Source organism: Ambystoma mexicanum, chromosome 12 (genome assembly GCF_040938575.1).
Source record: "Ambystoma mexicanum isolate Mex_15411 chromosome 12, UKY_AmexF1_1, whole genome shotgun sequence".
Lineage (NCBI taxonomy): Eukaryota > Metazoa > Chordata > Amphibia > Caudata > Ambystomatidae > Ambystoma > Ambystoma mexicanum.
In genome coordinates this window covers 375,844,061-375,859,007 of record NC_090936.1, presented here as the reverse complement: position 1 = coordinate 375,859,007, position 14,947 = coordinate 375,844,061, and the positions used below count along the sequence as shown (strand labels likewise).

Sequence of the window (14,947 nt, the reverse complement as noted above, 5' to 3'; positions counted from 1 at the left end):
CTGATGTATTGTTATTGCAGGAAACCAGGTCTTCAACCCAGCTTTTTTGTGATGGATTCACCAAATACGTCCCTGCTGATAAAGGTTCTGGTGGCAGACCATCAGGAGGTATTGCCATATTATTCAAAGTTATTAATCCCAAATCTCGAGTGTTTTTTTTCCTCTAATCAAATCATTGCGGTCGAATATACTTTTTCTGATGTGCTTTCCGACCCATTTTTATTAATATGTACCTACTATAATCCAGCAAATTGTCAGTTGAATGATTGTTTTAATTTCCTTGATATTATTTTTGAAGATGCCTTATTTGACAATCCAGATTTACATATAATTTTCGGTGGTGACTTGAACTCTGTGTCAATTCCTAACTGTGTTGGTACCATTGGTCCCTCGTATCGTGTCCAACAGATGGCAAGGGGCCAATATTGAATCGATTGTTTGTTACAATGGAACATGCATATAAACATTTTTGCAAAGACTGGCCATTTAGGAACCTGGTCTAGAGGGCTTGCTTCTTCATTTATTGACAATTTTTTTGTTTCTCTTATACTTAATTTTCCCTCATTGATCAGCATTTTGGATTGTGCATTTAGTGACCATGCACCAATTAGGTTACATGTATCTCATATGAGCGAATTGCTTTCTTTTAAGCCCACTCTATCCTTAGTGCAAACTGATCGGATCCTGACTTCAGTCAATTGGAATCCCTGCTTATGCAGGGAATTAACTTACCTGGCCAACCAAGACTTGTGGAATGTGCAAATTCACCAACTAAGGTAGTCTCATGCTGCAGTAAGAGAGGCTTGGAATACCCGCATTATTCATGAACACATTCTCAAACTAAGTCTTAAGTCTCAGGCTGCATCAAGAGCTAATATGTCTTCATCAAACATGACCATTGTATCCCTTAAAAGACGACCAAAAGAAATTAAAAAAAAAAAAAAAATCTATGTCTTAAAAAATTACGGAATACCAATATGGATTATCTAGCTTATGTGGCCTCTAAAGCAAGAGTCTGGCAGACTTATAGGAACACAATGAAGGTTGTCAAACATCATCATCATCATCATCGTGCAAACCAACTTATGAGGTCCCTTCTTGCTAAGCATGACACTCGCTTTATTTGGTCCATTTTAAATGGTACATACCAATCTAAGCGATGTGATCTAGCGGCCTCCATCTCCTGCAAATGCTGGGAACAGTATATTGGTTCTAAGTTTAATCTCCCCCAACGTTTTCTTAACTGTAATTCTGGGATTTTGCAGGCTATTTGCCCTGATAAATATTAATTTTCTCTAGAGGAGATTTCCTTGGCCATCTAGCGCTTAAAATTCTCTAAAGCCGCTGTCCCCAATGGCATTCCGTTGTGCATCTATAAGTCGGATTCCTATTTTCGGTCAGCAATTTTACACACCAAAATTGACATTATGAGTTCCAACAGGATGCCGGACTCTTGGTTGAATGCTATAATTATCCCTATCTATAAAAAGGAGATCCTCAAGATCCCGTGAACTTTCGGCCTATTGCTTTGATAGACAACAGCAGAGGTATTCGCCAGCCTGTTACTCAAACATAAGATATATTCGAGGCACCAAGTGGGCTTTAGGAAGAATATGGGAACTTCCCTAAATGCTTTTATGATGGCACTCACCCATGGAAAATCTAAAACAATCGACCCTGGGCCCATTTATCTTGCGCCATTGGACTTATGGTGTGCCTTTGACACGGTCATTCGCGAACTATTATGGTCTAAACTACTGCACATGGGTTTCTCTTCGGGCTTAGTGCAATTGATTGCAAAACTACATTCTAACACCACTTTTCAAGTAAGTTACTAAAGAGGGTGCTTTGACTCCTGCCATTCTAACTTGTACTGGTGTAAACGGGGATGTAACCATGCCGCAACAATGTTTAACTTATACATCGCAGACCTGGATGAATTGTGGCTATATGTATCCGGTGAAACTGGGGGCGAGGAGGTTACATTGGCTGTGTTTTGCTGATGACTTCATTCTGATGGATAGAACACTGCATGGCCTACAACTAAAGCTCAACACATTTTATGCATACGCAAACAAGCAATCTTAAAGGGATGGTCTAGTAAAACATTTTATTTAAAAAATAGATAGGCCACATAAAAAATAAAATACTAGCATCCTCCGTTTTAAAACTTCCTATGTAAAATTTTGAGCTATTCAAGCTCAAAATTCGAAAAAGCAAGCACAGGGGCGCAGCCATTTTGTGAAATGGAGGCCCTCCTGTGCTGGCTTTTGCGGCACTAATGAAGGAAAAGCCAGCCAGCTGTAGTAAACAAAGTCTACCGCTGGGTGGCTTTCCCTTCATTAGTCCCGGGACTCTGAGGACGCGGACTGGAGACCAGAGCAGGAAAGCTGCAGCTGAATCTCGGTAAGTGCTATTTATTTTTTTTACAAAAAATAAGCACTAGCTGTGGTTTTATTTCTAAGTTTTACGGGCTGGAGGAGCCCGGAAAACTTAGAAATAAAACCGCAGCTTTAAAAACGTATTTATGTTTGCGGTCGCTTTTGAAGCGATCGCAAACATAAATACAATGTTATTGTGTCGGAAAACGCTGCGGTTTTTCTTTCCAAGTTTCTCAGGCTCCTCCGGCTCGGAGGAGCCTGAGAAACTTGGAAAGAAAAACCGCAGCGTTTTCCAACACAACCGCGTGTGTTTCTGCCTGCTGTGGCTATCACTTTGGGTCTGCGGTGCTCCCAGGGGAGTACCGGAGACCCAAAGTGAAAGCCACAGCAGGCAGAAACACACGCGGTTATGTTTACATGCCGCGTAGTGTTTCTACCTGCAGCTGATTCCGAGTCCCGGCACTAATGAAGGGAAAGCCACCCAGCGGTAGACTTTGTTTACTACAGCTGGCTGGCTTTTCCTTCATTAGTGCCGCAAAAGCAAAAGCCAGCACAGGAGGGCCTCCATTTCACAAAATGGCTGCGCCCCTGTGCTTGCTTTTTCGAATTTTGAGCTTGAATAGCTCAAAATTTTACATAGGAAGTTTTAAAACGGAGGATGCTAGTATTTTTTTTTTATGTGGCCTATTTTTTAAATAAACATTTTTACTAGACCATCCCTTTAAGGCCAACTCGGCCAAGTCTAATATTATTATTTGTGCAAACGGATCAAATCATACCACTGGCAGATGGCTGACAAATTGGACAGTGTCTAGCCTACGTTATTTAGGTTACACGTTGACGGTTGTAAACTCCAAGAAATCCTGGAGGATTAGTCTTACAGAAAAGGCCCGGCCTTTAATTTCCATGATGAGGATCATCTACAAAAAGCACTGCAAGTTCTCTTTACTCCCTGTAATTGAGTTATATATGAAGGAAGAGCCTATTTTACTTTTTGGTCTACATCTTTATTTATTGGAGATAGACAAGATCTTAAACACTCTACATGGCCAGATGTGGAAACGTGCACTGGGTTTGGCATTGACGATTCCGAATTCTATCATCCACAAACTAGGTCCGTCCTCTCTTGACGCCAGATGGACCTGGCGTAAATTGGCCAGATATGCCAAAATATTGGTCCCGCCATGTAATTCGCTTCTTGAGGATCTTAACAAGATAATGAAAGACGACAACTTACCCCCATGGTGACTTTCATTGACCATATGAATCAAACTTTTGGCAAATATAAATTCATCTAAAGATGATTTAACCTTGGGACTAGCTAATGTCAAAAGTAAACTATTTTTATGACTGGGCAATGATGTGTGACAGCAATCGCTTTCATAAGTCGTATTCTGATTATGCAAAATGTTCTAGAAAGACTGTTGCGGTCACCATATATTAATAAATTTCCATGTCCTAAAGCACGAACAGCTTATTTGAGGTTTAAGCTTAATCAATATCATACTCTTGAACACACCAAACACTGGGGTAAATCTAAATCCATGTGTCAGTCACTGTCTTGGAAAACCTGAAACACCTGGTTGTGTACTATACATTTTTCGAACTTGATCAATTTCTATCTCTAGGCATTTACTATCCTATGAGGTTTTCGGACAGATGTATGCGGGGGTGGGGGGCAGTATCCGCTTTGTAGTAGCCCTAACAAGACTTCTATCCAGAATTGATGTAGCCTTACACAGTATTAACTCCGGTGCCTAGAGTAGCGTCTGATTTGAAACTTATAGGTACCGTAACTGATACGTGGTGTCTTACCTGTCCGTTTGAAAGCTTGAATATGGTCTGCATATGCAACATATTTGATATGTTGTTTCTTAGTTGATTCTGAAATGTAATCATGACTGTGCATATACGTTGTTTTGTAACATAAGAGATTGGCCTATTAGATACAATGCTCGTTATGTGATCCAGAGTAGTAATGCTTATACTACTGCTGCCATCCAAGCTTCTACACCATTATGAAGTTATGTTTGAGTACCAACATTAGTATAATGCTATCGAAATAAGATCGAGACACTTATGTAATCTTTGTTTGCGTAAGCAACTCTCAGAAAGTCATCCGATGTAACACGTAAAAAGGAAAGTAATACCTTTTTGCAAGAACGTGACAATTTGAATTATTGATTCTTTTGTAAATATCAAACAATTTTTTTCTTTTTTTTATGTAATTGGTTTCATGATGTGATGGTTAAATGTTACGATATGATTGTAAAAGTTTCTTTTTTGTAAACTAAATACAATTATTTTAATTTTTAAAAAAGTTAAAGAAAATTGAAGGGAAACTACAGAGAAGAGCCTTAGGCTTGCCCAATAATACTCCAGTTGAAGGTTTAAAATTTGAATTAGGATTGCTATCCCTATCTTTGCAAAAAAGGGTGGTGATGGGGATTTCATAGGTTCGTATGATGAATAAAATTGATGAACATGACTGCATATTTTCTATCTTTAAAAACATGTTATACAAGAGGTGTATAATGGTGTACTTAAAGAATGGAGAAATTATGTATTTTCATTCTATGATGAATTAGGATTCTGCTATGCAGATTAAACGCATGCAACAATGGAAATGCACATTTAAAAAAAAAAAAGGCTACCATTTGGGATATTAATTCTAATGTGACCCATCTTGGAAGGTTTAATAAATATGCAGACTATGTGAAACAGGCCTTTCATGTTCAGTCTCCCTGCAATTATCGTATAAACCATTATCATGTCAAAGTAGGAAGTTTTATAATATCACTAAAATTGGAGTCATTACCTTATTTTTCTAGAATCGGAGAATGGCAAAATGTATCTTATTCCCAACAATTGTATAGGCTTTGCAGCTAGGAGATTGAAACTCCTAGACATCTTTTGACCAAATGTGTGAAATTGAGGAAGATTCATAAAAAGGGTTACCTCAATCTAACATACAATTTGGAAAATTATCATAGTGATCAAATGTGGAGTTTAATGTATTCAGGGGATTGTAAGATTTTGAATTTTACAATGCATCATATGTGTTTGGAAATTCTGGAATGTATTAAGAAAATTCAATGTGGTTAATCTTAAATTAGTATTGTATGAGTTTTTACATTACAGAACCTTGATTTTTGTGATTTTTATGGTTGTTCTAACCGTTCTAATTCGGATATTCATGTTTATAAGTACAGAATTCTATATGAGTTAATTGTGTTAAAGGGTTTATTTAGCCATAAAAACAAATACAGAAATGTAAAAAAAAAATGATTTCAGCCACACAAGGAACTTACATCTTGAGGCCCCACTTCCCCCTCCACACATCCAGAACAGCACTCATTGAATTAATTGAAGCTGGAATAGAATGCACATATGTATATTTTTACAGTTGTCTGCCCAACCGCTTCGATACTGTGCCAGGATGCATGACTTCTGTCATACAGAAATATGAAATATCATGGCATATGTGTCGAGTCAGAAGAAGTATAAACTCCTAAATTTCCTTAAAACTATGGGTTTTCCCTATCTAACACAAACTAACTAGGGTGCTCGTCATCCGTCAGTCCAAAACGAAGATCTATCCTCTGTCCAAAACTAACCAATTCTGTCCCTACCGCTATCAAAACTAAGGCACAGGAGAATGACTGCCTTCTCCCATGGTCTGCTTTTCAGCATAATGACTTTAGTAACTTATTCATAGGCATTTATTAGCAACTACTTTAAGTTTGTATAGTTCAGAAATAGGTCTCTTCAATTCCTCCATTGTGTCCTTGACACCTCTTGGTTCCCCCCTTCCAAGGTTATTCTTCTTTCTTTGCCACTTTTTTCTATACAATGTCAAGTCTGTTCCCTGGCTGGGCCAGAAAGAAATATTTCCAAAAGAATCTCTTTCCTCTAAAACTTGATAGTTACTGGGATGAGTATGCGTGTTCCAATAATGATTCCCACTTATTTACACTTCTTTATTCTTACTGGGATGGGCATGAGCAATCCTGCAATGATTCTCACTTCCCTCCACCTCGTTAGGCTTACTGGGATGAGTATGAATGTTCCAGTAATTATTCTCTTGGTTCTCCATTGTTCTTTCCTTATTAGTACAGGTATCAGGGTTCAAATAATTCTGAGCGTTTGTTATTCCATCTTCACTGATATGAGTAGGAGTGCTTTCATATAACTTCCCACTCTTCTTTGGTAATCTTAACTTCATGTCCTCACTGGCACAAGTATGCTTTTGCATTAGTTATATCTGGTAATCCCTCCCGGGTCACCCGCCATCCCCATGACCCCTTTCTCTTGGGGTTAGCATCACCGGGCCTGTCTTGAAAATGGGATACTTTCCTCCTTTCATCAGGTCGGCTTTGTGGTTCTCTGATTCTTTCTCGCTCAAGCTGTACCCTGTCTGTGCTGTGGACAGGTCAGTGGGGCGTTGGACTCGGTCCACTGGCTCGCGGTCACACCTCCACCTAGGCTTCGGTTGCTAGTCTGAGGTTTCCTTCCCCGAGATGCACTTGCTGGTTTCGGCTGCGTCGGCTTTGCACGCCAGCTTCCTTCCATCCCAAGAAGCTGCACATCCCGGTCTCTCTCAGCTCTCCTTGCACATCTAATCTGAAACTTCCGGGATTCTCTCTCTTCTAACAGGACTCCTCCTCTGATTTATGACACATTGCTGGATGTTCCACAGTGGAACGTCATTCCTTCACCATTTCCTGAATTCTCTGTATTACTCACACACTCCTCCCAGTATTGCATACATATTGTTCCTCATGTTGATTTAATGTTTCTATATCACAATAATAAATATTTGCTTTTTCCTCATGTCTTCTGGTAGAGGTTGCTAGTGGTCGTTTGTAGGTGAGTAATTCATGGAGTTCTTCTTGGGAACGGGAGTCCTTGGCCCCAAGGGAGTTGGGGTGGTGCGCGGGGGGGGGTTTGGGGGCGGTTGGGGTTCTCTCCAAGTGAGGTGCCATTTGCTCCATTCCCCAAGTAGGGTATCGCATAGCGTGCTCACCTCTTTAGCCTCACAGGGAAAGGCTCCCGTCTGGGGAGAAGTGACGGAATCCTGTTTTTCATCATACTTAAACGCAGATCTACACCGCACAAAAATGTTCAGCGCACATCTGTGTACATGTTAAGACAATATACCCTAATGTGTCAATTGATGGTCCTTTTTGGGAAAACCAAATATCAACATAGTCAAACAAAAACACAAGTTTACTCCAAACCTGGAAGTTTGATGTCTATCTCTGATTAAAACAACATTTATTGCTTTGGTGAACTACAACAATAATATAAAATCCTTCATTATTGCTAATAACAGCCTTCTTTTGCATCCCAGTTTCTCTTTAAGCGAGTACAGGCGCTGCTGAAGTAGTTGGAAGGCAATCTAAGAATTCAGACACCCATTTCTCAAACAGAAGAATGTAGAACATTCTATGACTATCAATACAAGGCTCCTGAATTATATTTAAAACATGTGCATTTCTTTAAAAAGAATTAATGTTGGTCCGAGGAGAGGTTAAACACAAGTAAAAGGGAGATGTTGAAACTTACGTAGCAAACGGCAGCAAGTTCTTGTCGAGCGCAGGACTCTTCTGGCTGCCCTTGTGCTTTGGAGGGGCTGATTCCACTATCGTAAACTGTGAATTTGGTTCCCATAAGGTTGGACCTTAAATTATCAAAAATATGGTTGAGAGCAAGGAATGGCATTTTTTAAGAACTTGCACACTTCCCAGAAAATCAAACTAAATAAAACAATATTCACTCAGATCAGGTACATTTAAGATTACTACCCCTAAAAAGATGAAGTCTACAAACATTGGTGATGCCAACATTAAGATACTCAGTCCAAATAAGAATGTTTGAAATACACATCTACTACGCTGCAAATTAAACCTTAACACTGCCCCACAAGACTCACTTTAACTATACCATTCTTGACACTTTACCAATATCATTCTTGTAAGATAGCAAACAGGTATTGTTGGCATTCAGGGTTTGTGGGTTTTACCTTTTTTGAGCTTGTAATTTGAACTAGAAAATGTTCACCCCTGTTCATTTCATCCCCCCCCTTGTGCATATTTCTAGTCTGTTTATTCTGTGCTTGCATGCATTCTCAGCTGATAATTTATTGTCCACTGTATTGCCTGTGTACACCTATCTTCCATGCATCTTCCATGTGCCTATTGTTCTTACTAATGCTCAGTTTAAGGTTATGACTATACAATACATCATGAATATATTGATTGCAGTGGGTGTATGTTTGTGCCTATGCAGGTGTGTGTGGACTGAATGCATATTCAAATCAAATTGTGCCCATATATATTACAAGTATTCCGTCTTTTTTATGTAACATTGCGATGATTGTTTTATGAGCATATTCTGAACTTTTTTCTGTGGATGAACATTGAGCATACGGTCTATTACGCATGGTCTGTGGTGAAGTGGACCAATGCATTCAATACAATGATTGGTGTTTGATGTCGTGGTCACAGGTGAGAATCCCAGTAATTCTACTCAGCCCTATACCCTTCTGAGGTAAATAAAATGTGCAACATTGATTTGGGGAAAAATAAATATTGGTTACCTGATTAGAGCACCAAGATGCCCCTGCTGGGGTGCCCATGCATTATACAAATAGACCAGTTACAATACTTCTATTCCTAGTATATCGTATATGCATAGGCTTATTCAGCATGTATTGTTTGTGCTTACTTACATTCCGAGCACATTATATGTGTGGATTATGATTGCTTGTATTACAAGCAAATTGTGTATGCATATTGAAAGTGCATTCTTGTATATGGTGTGTGCGTGTAGATGCGCATGCATGTTTTTTGTGAGTTAACGTCCATGTGTAATCCACAGACATGCTTATTCCTTTTTGCGCAGATCCCAATTATAGATACATTTTTGGGACATTAAAGAGTTCGTCTCATGCAATTTTTAGAATATTTGCTGTATGATCCAATACCAGGGAAGGGCCAAGTATACCACGAAACAGGCCTTTTGCTCTAAAGCCAATGCAAAAAAAAAAATAACATTCTTGCTAATTGTTTTTAACAAGAAAATAGAAATTATAGTTAACCAATTTGGAATTTGTGTATGGGTGTGCCAGTCCCCTTTTTGGCAAATTTGTCAAGGTCCATGGATGAGGTTAAATGTTCGAGAAAAAGGTTTCCTCATTTTCCTATGGAAAGTGTCCTGTAACCAATGGTGGAGTGGGAATGCATTGCGGTCCTGGTAATGCTTTTCAAAGTGGTTCTCTGCCCAAACAGCTTTGGAAAAAGATGTCCAAAAAGTGAATTTAAAGCATATTCGTCCCTATTTCAGGATTAAAAAGTGGTTAAACACAACAAAGAAGTGACACTTAACATTTGGTAATAGTGCACTCTCCTACCAAATGTTATGAAGTGACAATCCCTTTAAAATGGGGAATCTGCACTTAATCCTTTGAACTTCAGTAGGACCACTGCCAAACCAAGGAGAAGCAATCTTAAACCAAAGAAAAAATTGGGCAAGTGCTGCTCCGTCATTCAGCCCTGTCATTCACACCAGTACCATACTCCCAAGTCAATGGACTGCAGCTTGGTTAAAAATCTTCAAGACATCTTTGTCCCCATGCCTTGTACGACCTGACACGAAAAGTTGGGATGTCCATCTAGTAACTGAGAACCAGCAGCTTATTGTTTCAAAAGAATCTACAGACAAAAAATCTTCAAAGGCTATCAGTATTCCGGGGAGCCTCAGACCCATCTCTGATGCATCACAGGTCACCATCTGCACGGCTTAGCTACTGGACCTGCGTTTGCTACCACCCCGCCCTTCTTTCCCTTGCCCGAGTGCTAAAAGTGGCTACTCCATCTTTACCACAAGGTGAGCTATTGGATATCTAAAAACTGAGAATCAGACTCTTTAGCATCTGAGTCACATTCAAGAAACAATTCCTACTGTGGCACAGCTTCTGGATATCCTTTGTGTTGAGGTGTACCGGGTAAGGTGTTAAGAGTCTGCCACTCCCATGCAAGAAGGAAAGCATCTCCCAATGACTCAGTCCACATGCCCCTGACACGAACAGCAGACATTTCTTTTTCTCCAGAGCCCGAGATAATCCACTTGTAAAGTGCACAGGTATGTCTGCCGAGTGAATTTGCTTGGATAATGAGGTCCCAGACTATGAGCAGCTACTGGCTGGAATGTCTGCTGAATGCACCAGGTCGAAACTCATTGTGCATCAGCCTGCACAGTTGGGGGGCTTATTCTACCACAGCGGCTTACATGTAGCATGGCCATTGTGTGTTGTCTGTGAAGATACACATTCTCTGCATTGATGTAGACCTATCAGGCCTATACTGCCATGATCTAAGGTTTAAGAACCAAATTGCATGTGGACAGAAAGGAACTACCAGGACCACTGTTGAGTGCCTGCAGCCCCTTAACTTCAAAAGAACCCTCAGAATGGATGGGTTTGGTAGAAGGGCATCAAGAGTTTTGTTGGACAAGGGGAGGACCAACCCCCAGAGAGTCCTCTGTAATTCTCATCCTGCATGCATTTAGAAGACAAAAAGCATTCCACACAGTAGAAAACAAATCCACTTGTGGAGAACCCCACATGATGCAAATCTTACTGGCTAGAGACTCATTGAACTCAAACTCATGAGGAGCATCAAGAAGCCTTCTCAGTGAACCTGCCATCACATTTCTGCTTCCATCCAAATGGGACGCAATCAGGAAAAGATGCCAGATCGGTTCTGCTAGGAAACAGAGGGTGAGATTGAACTCCTCCTTTATATTTAAAGATTCCTGTATGGTCTGTAAAATTCTGCATCACCTTTCCCCAATCGGAAGCTAGAAAGGATGTAAGCACTTGGTAGCATCAGCTACGGTGGATTCTGTTTCGGTACTCGGTGACAAGTGTTTGGCTACTGTAAAATTGGGTCTATTGGACAAGAGGAGAGCCAGATCCAAGCATGGAGGAAGGAGCCCAGGTGATGCTTTTAACTGTGTCCCAGCACGAAGCACCACAAAGTATGGTGAAGTTCAGTTACAGGCCGTTGAGGGCAGCTTAAGGCAGCAGTGTGATCTGTAGTTGCCCCCTCTAGGAATCCTGAGTAAGACTCTTCCCTGCATTTGAAGTGAACTAACCCAAATTTGAGCAGAAGAGGAAGTAAGCATTGGAAGACATAACTGAAAACAAATAAAGAAAAGTCTTACAATTTGTGGATTAAAGGTTTGTGGGGGTTAGCTCCTCCAACGCCCTTATGGATGTTTTTTTCTATCCTGGAAGAGCACTTGTCCAACTTAATTGGATGCCTTGACATCCCAAAAGAGCCTATGACTGGATCTGTCAAAAAGCAGGGCATGTCAACTGAAGGGCAATCCATAGTCAAATGGAAGCTCTGAACCTTGGCTTCTATGCACCAAGGAGACTTGTCTGTCATTCAAATTACAAGGGAGGAGGTTATACCAAAGGAGCACATCCTTAGTATGGCTAATGTGTGGAAAAATAACAATATCGGCTGGAAAAAAAAAACAAAAAAAAACAGACTATTTTGAGGGAACAAAATAGTGCAAGCTGACTGAAAAACAGTTCACCAAGGGGGTCCCAGAACCCATGGGATCAGGTGATCTGGTGCCCTCATTCAATATATCTCACGATATTCAGACAATTCGGGTTGCCTCACCTGATTTGTTCAACACCTCAAAGAGGCCATCAAGAAACACGACTGATGGATGAAAACATATTGGGCGATTCAATGGCTGCTAGTCAGATTCTTCTAACCCCCACAGAACCTGAGCTCTCCTTTATCCACTTTGGACATTATCTTACAATCTTTAAGATTATATATCAGGCCGGATATTAAGGCTCAAAGAATAATGCTAATTCGCCTTTTAACTCCAATCCAATAATTGGTTCATTGTTTTAGGAAGCACGACAGAAGTTGCCGGATTAACCTTTAGCAAAGTGGATGTTAGACTGCCTCCGTACAAAACTGAGCCATTGTGGGATGGGTGCGTTATGCTTGTATCCTAAAACATGCCCGGGGCAATTTTGCCACGAAATTTGTTTGTGTCAAAGCAATAGCAAAGGGCGTTACTTGGATCTGAAACGAGATGCAGGGTCTGGTAACAACAACTCAGTGAAAATAAAGCCTAAGAACTAAAAAAAATAAAAATGGTTCCCGTATGTTTCTGAGATCGTTAGAGAAGACTATTGCAACCTTTAGGAAACTACTAAAAACATGGTTATTCAACTGCCAATGACCGGCACAAAGGGACAATGGCAGCAAAGGCAAAGAGGACTGAAAGAAACATACTAAGGACCAATGTCACAGATAAAGGACAATAGCGGCGAAATCAAAAAGGATTAAAACAAACACCCCACTGTCCCCATCCCCATCCCCATCCCGATTCATGCACCACACCTAGAGAGATCGGCGAAGGCTAGCCTGCCTCACATCAGACAGATTCAGGGAAAGATACCCCACGTGCACCATTTATGCATTCAGGAAAGACCAGCCATCTAAAGCATTAAATTGAAGCGTTAGACTAACCATATGTCATCCCATGTATTTAGGGTAGCTCAGTTGCGCATCATTTCCTCAGGATTTGTGGAAACCAGCCATCCGCCTATTTAGCAGCCAATTTCACAACAAGCAGAAGCACAATTCTGTCAAGACCGGAGACGAGCATTATGCTTAAATCTCTTTATTCTACTCTTTCAGCAGATTTAAATCTTAATAGCCCATAAACAAAACTATCATTTGTTTCTTTTTTTCTTCTTTTTAAACCAAACAAATCCGTCTGAACTTCAAATCCCATGAGGCGCAGGGGCTGTGTTAGTCCCATGTCCATGCACTGACCCTGGGTTCCACACATCACTTAATGCTTCTGAATGTTTAGGGAATTAACTATAACTATTATTGTTCACGACTGTTCTTTTGTAGCTCCAACCCGCAGCGTTGTTTGTTTTGTTTTTGGCAAAAACTATTTCGTGCACTGTTGCAGGAGTCGGCACAGAACTTGCATATCGAGGGAAGCGTTCATGTAGGATTAGCAACCCGGACTCTGCCCGGAGCACAGCTGGTCTCCTGGAGTCCCCGACGGCACCCCGGGAACCACGGTTATTACCACAGCTCACACTAGGGTACCCGGCTCTGCTCATAGTGAAGGCGGGTTCGCTTTCAGCCAAAAGGGCATGTGCAAAACTAACCAGGTTACTCACCGTAGTGACCACCTTACTCCTAGTACATAGTCCCCTTTCCTCCATACTTATGGGACATTCCTCCGTCCTGTGGGACGGGACCGGAGCACTTTGTAAATCAAAAAATATTTGTAAAAATGTTTTGCCCTTCCTCTCTTTCTACGCGGGGTACCGCACGCGGCAGTAACCTCGCCCATCTCAGCTCTGCCCCGCGCATCGCCCATCAGTCCTTTTCTATCGCCAGGTCAGAGACCTTTAAGCAATAACGGAGGAACCTTATTAGGGGGGATGGGGCGCGCGCGCGCATGGAGGAAAGGGGACTATGGACTAGGACTAAGGTGGTCACTACGGTGAGTAACCTGGTTATAATCCTACGTCCTGTCCCCTTTCCTCCATACTTATGGGAGATTCCCAAGCACTCCTTACAGGAACTACGGGTGGATGGAAAACCCCTTACTGAAAAAGGTTCAACACAGCCTGGCCAAACTGAGCATCCGATCTGGAGCTCAGGTCGAGACAATAATGCTTACAAAAAGCAGATGGGGAGGCCCATGTAGCCGCTTTTGCAATGGTCTGCCAAGGGACATATTTCTGAAAAACAACAGCAGCTGCCATGTCCCGCACCAGGTGTGCATGAATACCTTTGGGAGGCTGCAACCCTTGGACAGTGTAAGGCTCCAACGCACGCCGCAATCCATCTGGAGATAGCCGCCTTGGAGGCATGTCTACCTTGTAGATTACCAAAGGTCACCAATGGTTGATAAGAGCTCCTAAATTCCGATGTCCTGTCTAAATAGAACTTAAGAGCCCTTCTAACATCCAAACAATGCAGAACCCTTTCCGCGTCTGAAGCAGGGTTCGGAAAGAAGACCGGCAGGGAGATTGATTCAGATGGAAATCAGGGACCACCTTCAGCAGGAAGGAAGGATTTGTCCGTAGGACCACCTTATCCTTGTGGAAAACCAAAAAGGGATGCTCCACTGACAAAGCCTGGAGCGCACTCACACACCTAGCTGAAGTAACGGCAACCAAAAAAGATGCTTAAGGTCCATCGTGGCCATTGGTTCGAAGGGCTTATGGCACAACGCTGTAAGGACCATGTTCAGATCCCACATCAGGTGCGGTTTGCGAACCGGGGGATGAAAGGCGCGTCAAACCTGCGAAATGTCTCTTAATCACTTGATTAGACAGAATAAGAGCATTGGTCCGTTGATAGGTAGGCAGATACGGCCGACAGATACGTTCTGCATGACAAAATGTGAATGCCCGACTCTGTTAGGTGGGATACGAAGGACAGCACAGTGTCAATCGTAGCCACCCTTGGGTCTAGCTGATTGTCTAAGCACCA

The 14,947-nt window shown here is 41.5% G+C and overlaps 2 protein-coding genes across 4 annotated transcripts in view; one reads left to right on the top strand and one right to left on the bottom strand.

Moving 5' to 3' along the window:
* Positions 1 to 14,947, bottom strand: part of TULP3 (TUB like protein 3) — a 1,058,170-nt gene that overhangs the window by 110,980 nt on the left and 932,243 nt on the right. For all 3 annotated transcript variants that reach the window (XM_069628512.1, XM_069628513.1, XM_069628514.1), the window contains one exon: positions 7,950 to 8,064. In XM_069628512.1, coding sequence (XP_069484613.1) covers positions 7,950 to 8,064 — 115 coding nt within the window. The remainder of the gene's footprint in view (positions 1 to 7,949; positions 8,065 to 14,947) is intronic.
* CCDC91 (coiled-coil domain containing 91) overlaps positions 1 to 14,947 on the top strand; it is a 735,207-nt gene that overhangs the window by 699,511 nt on the left and 20,749 nt on the right. The window lies entirely within an intron of this gene.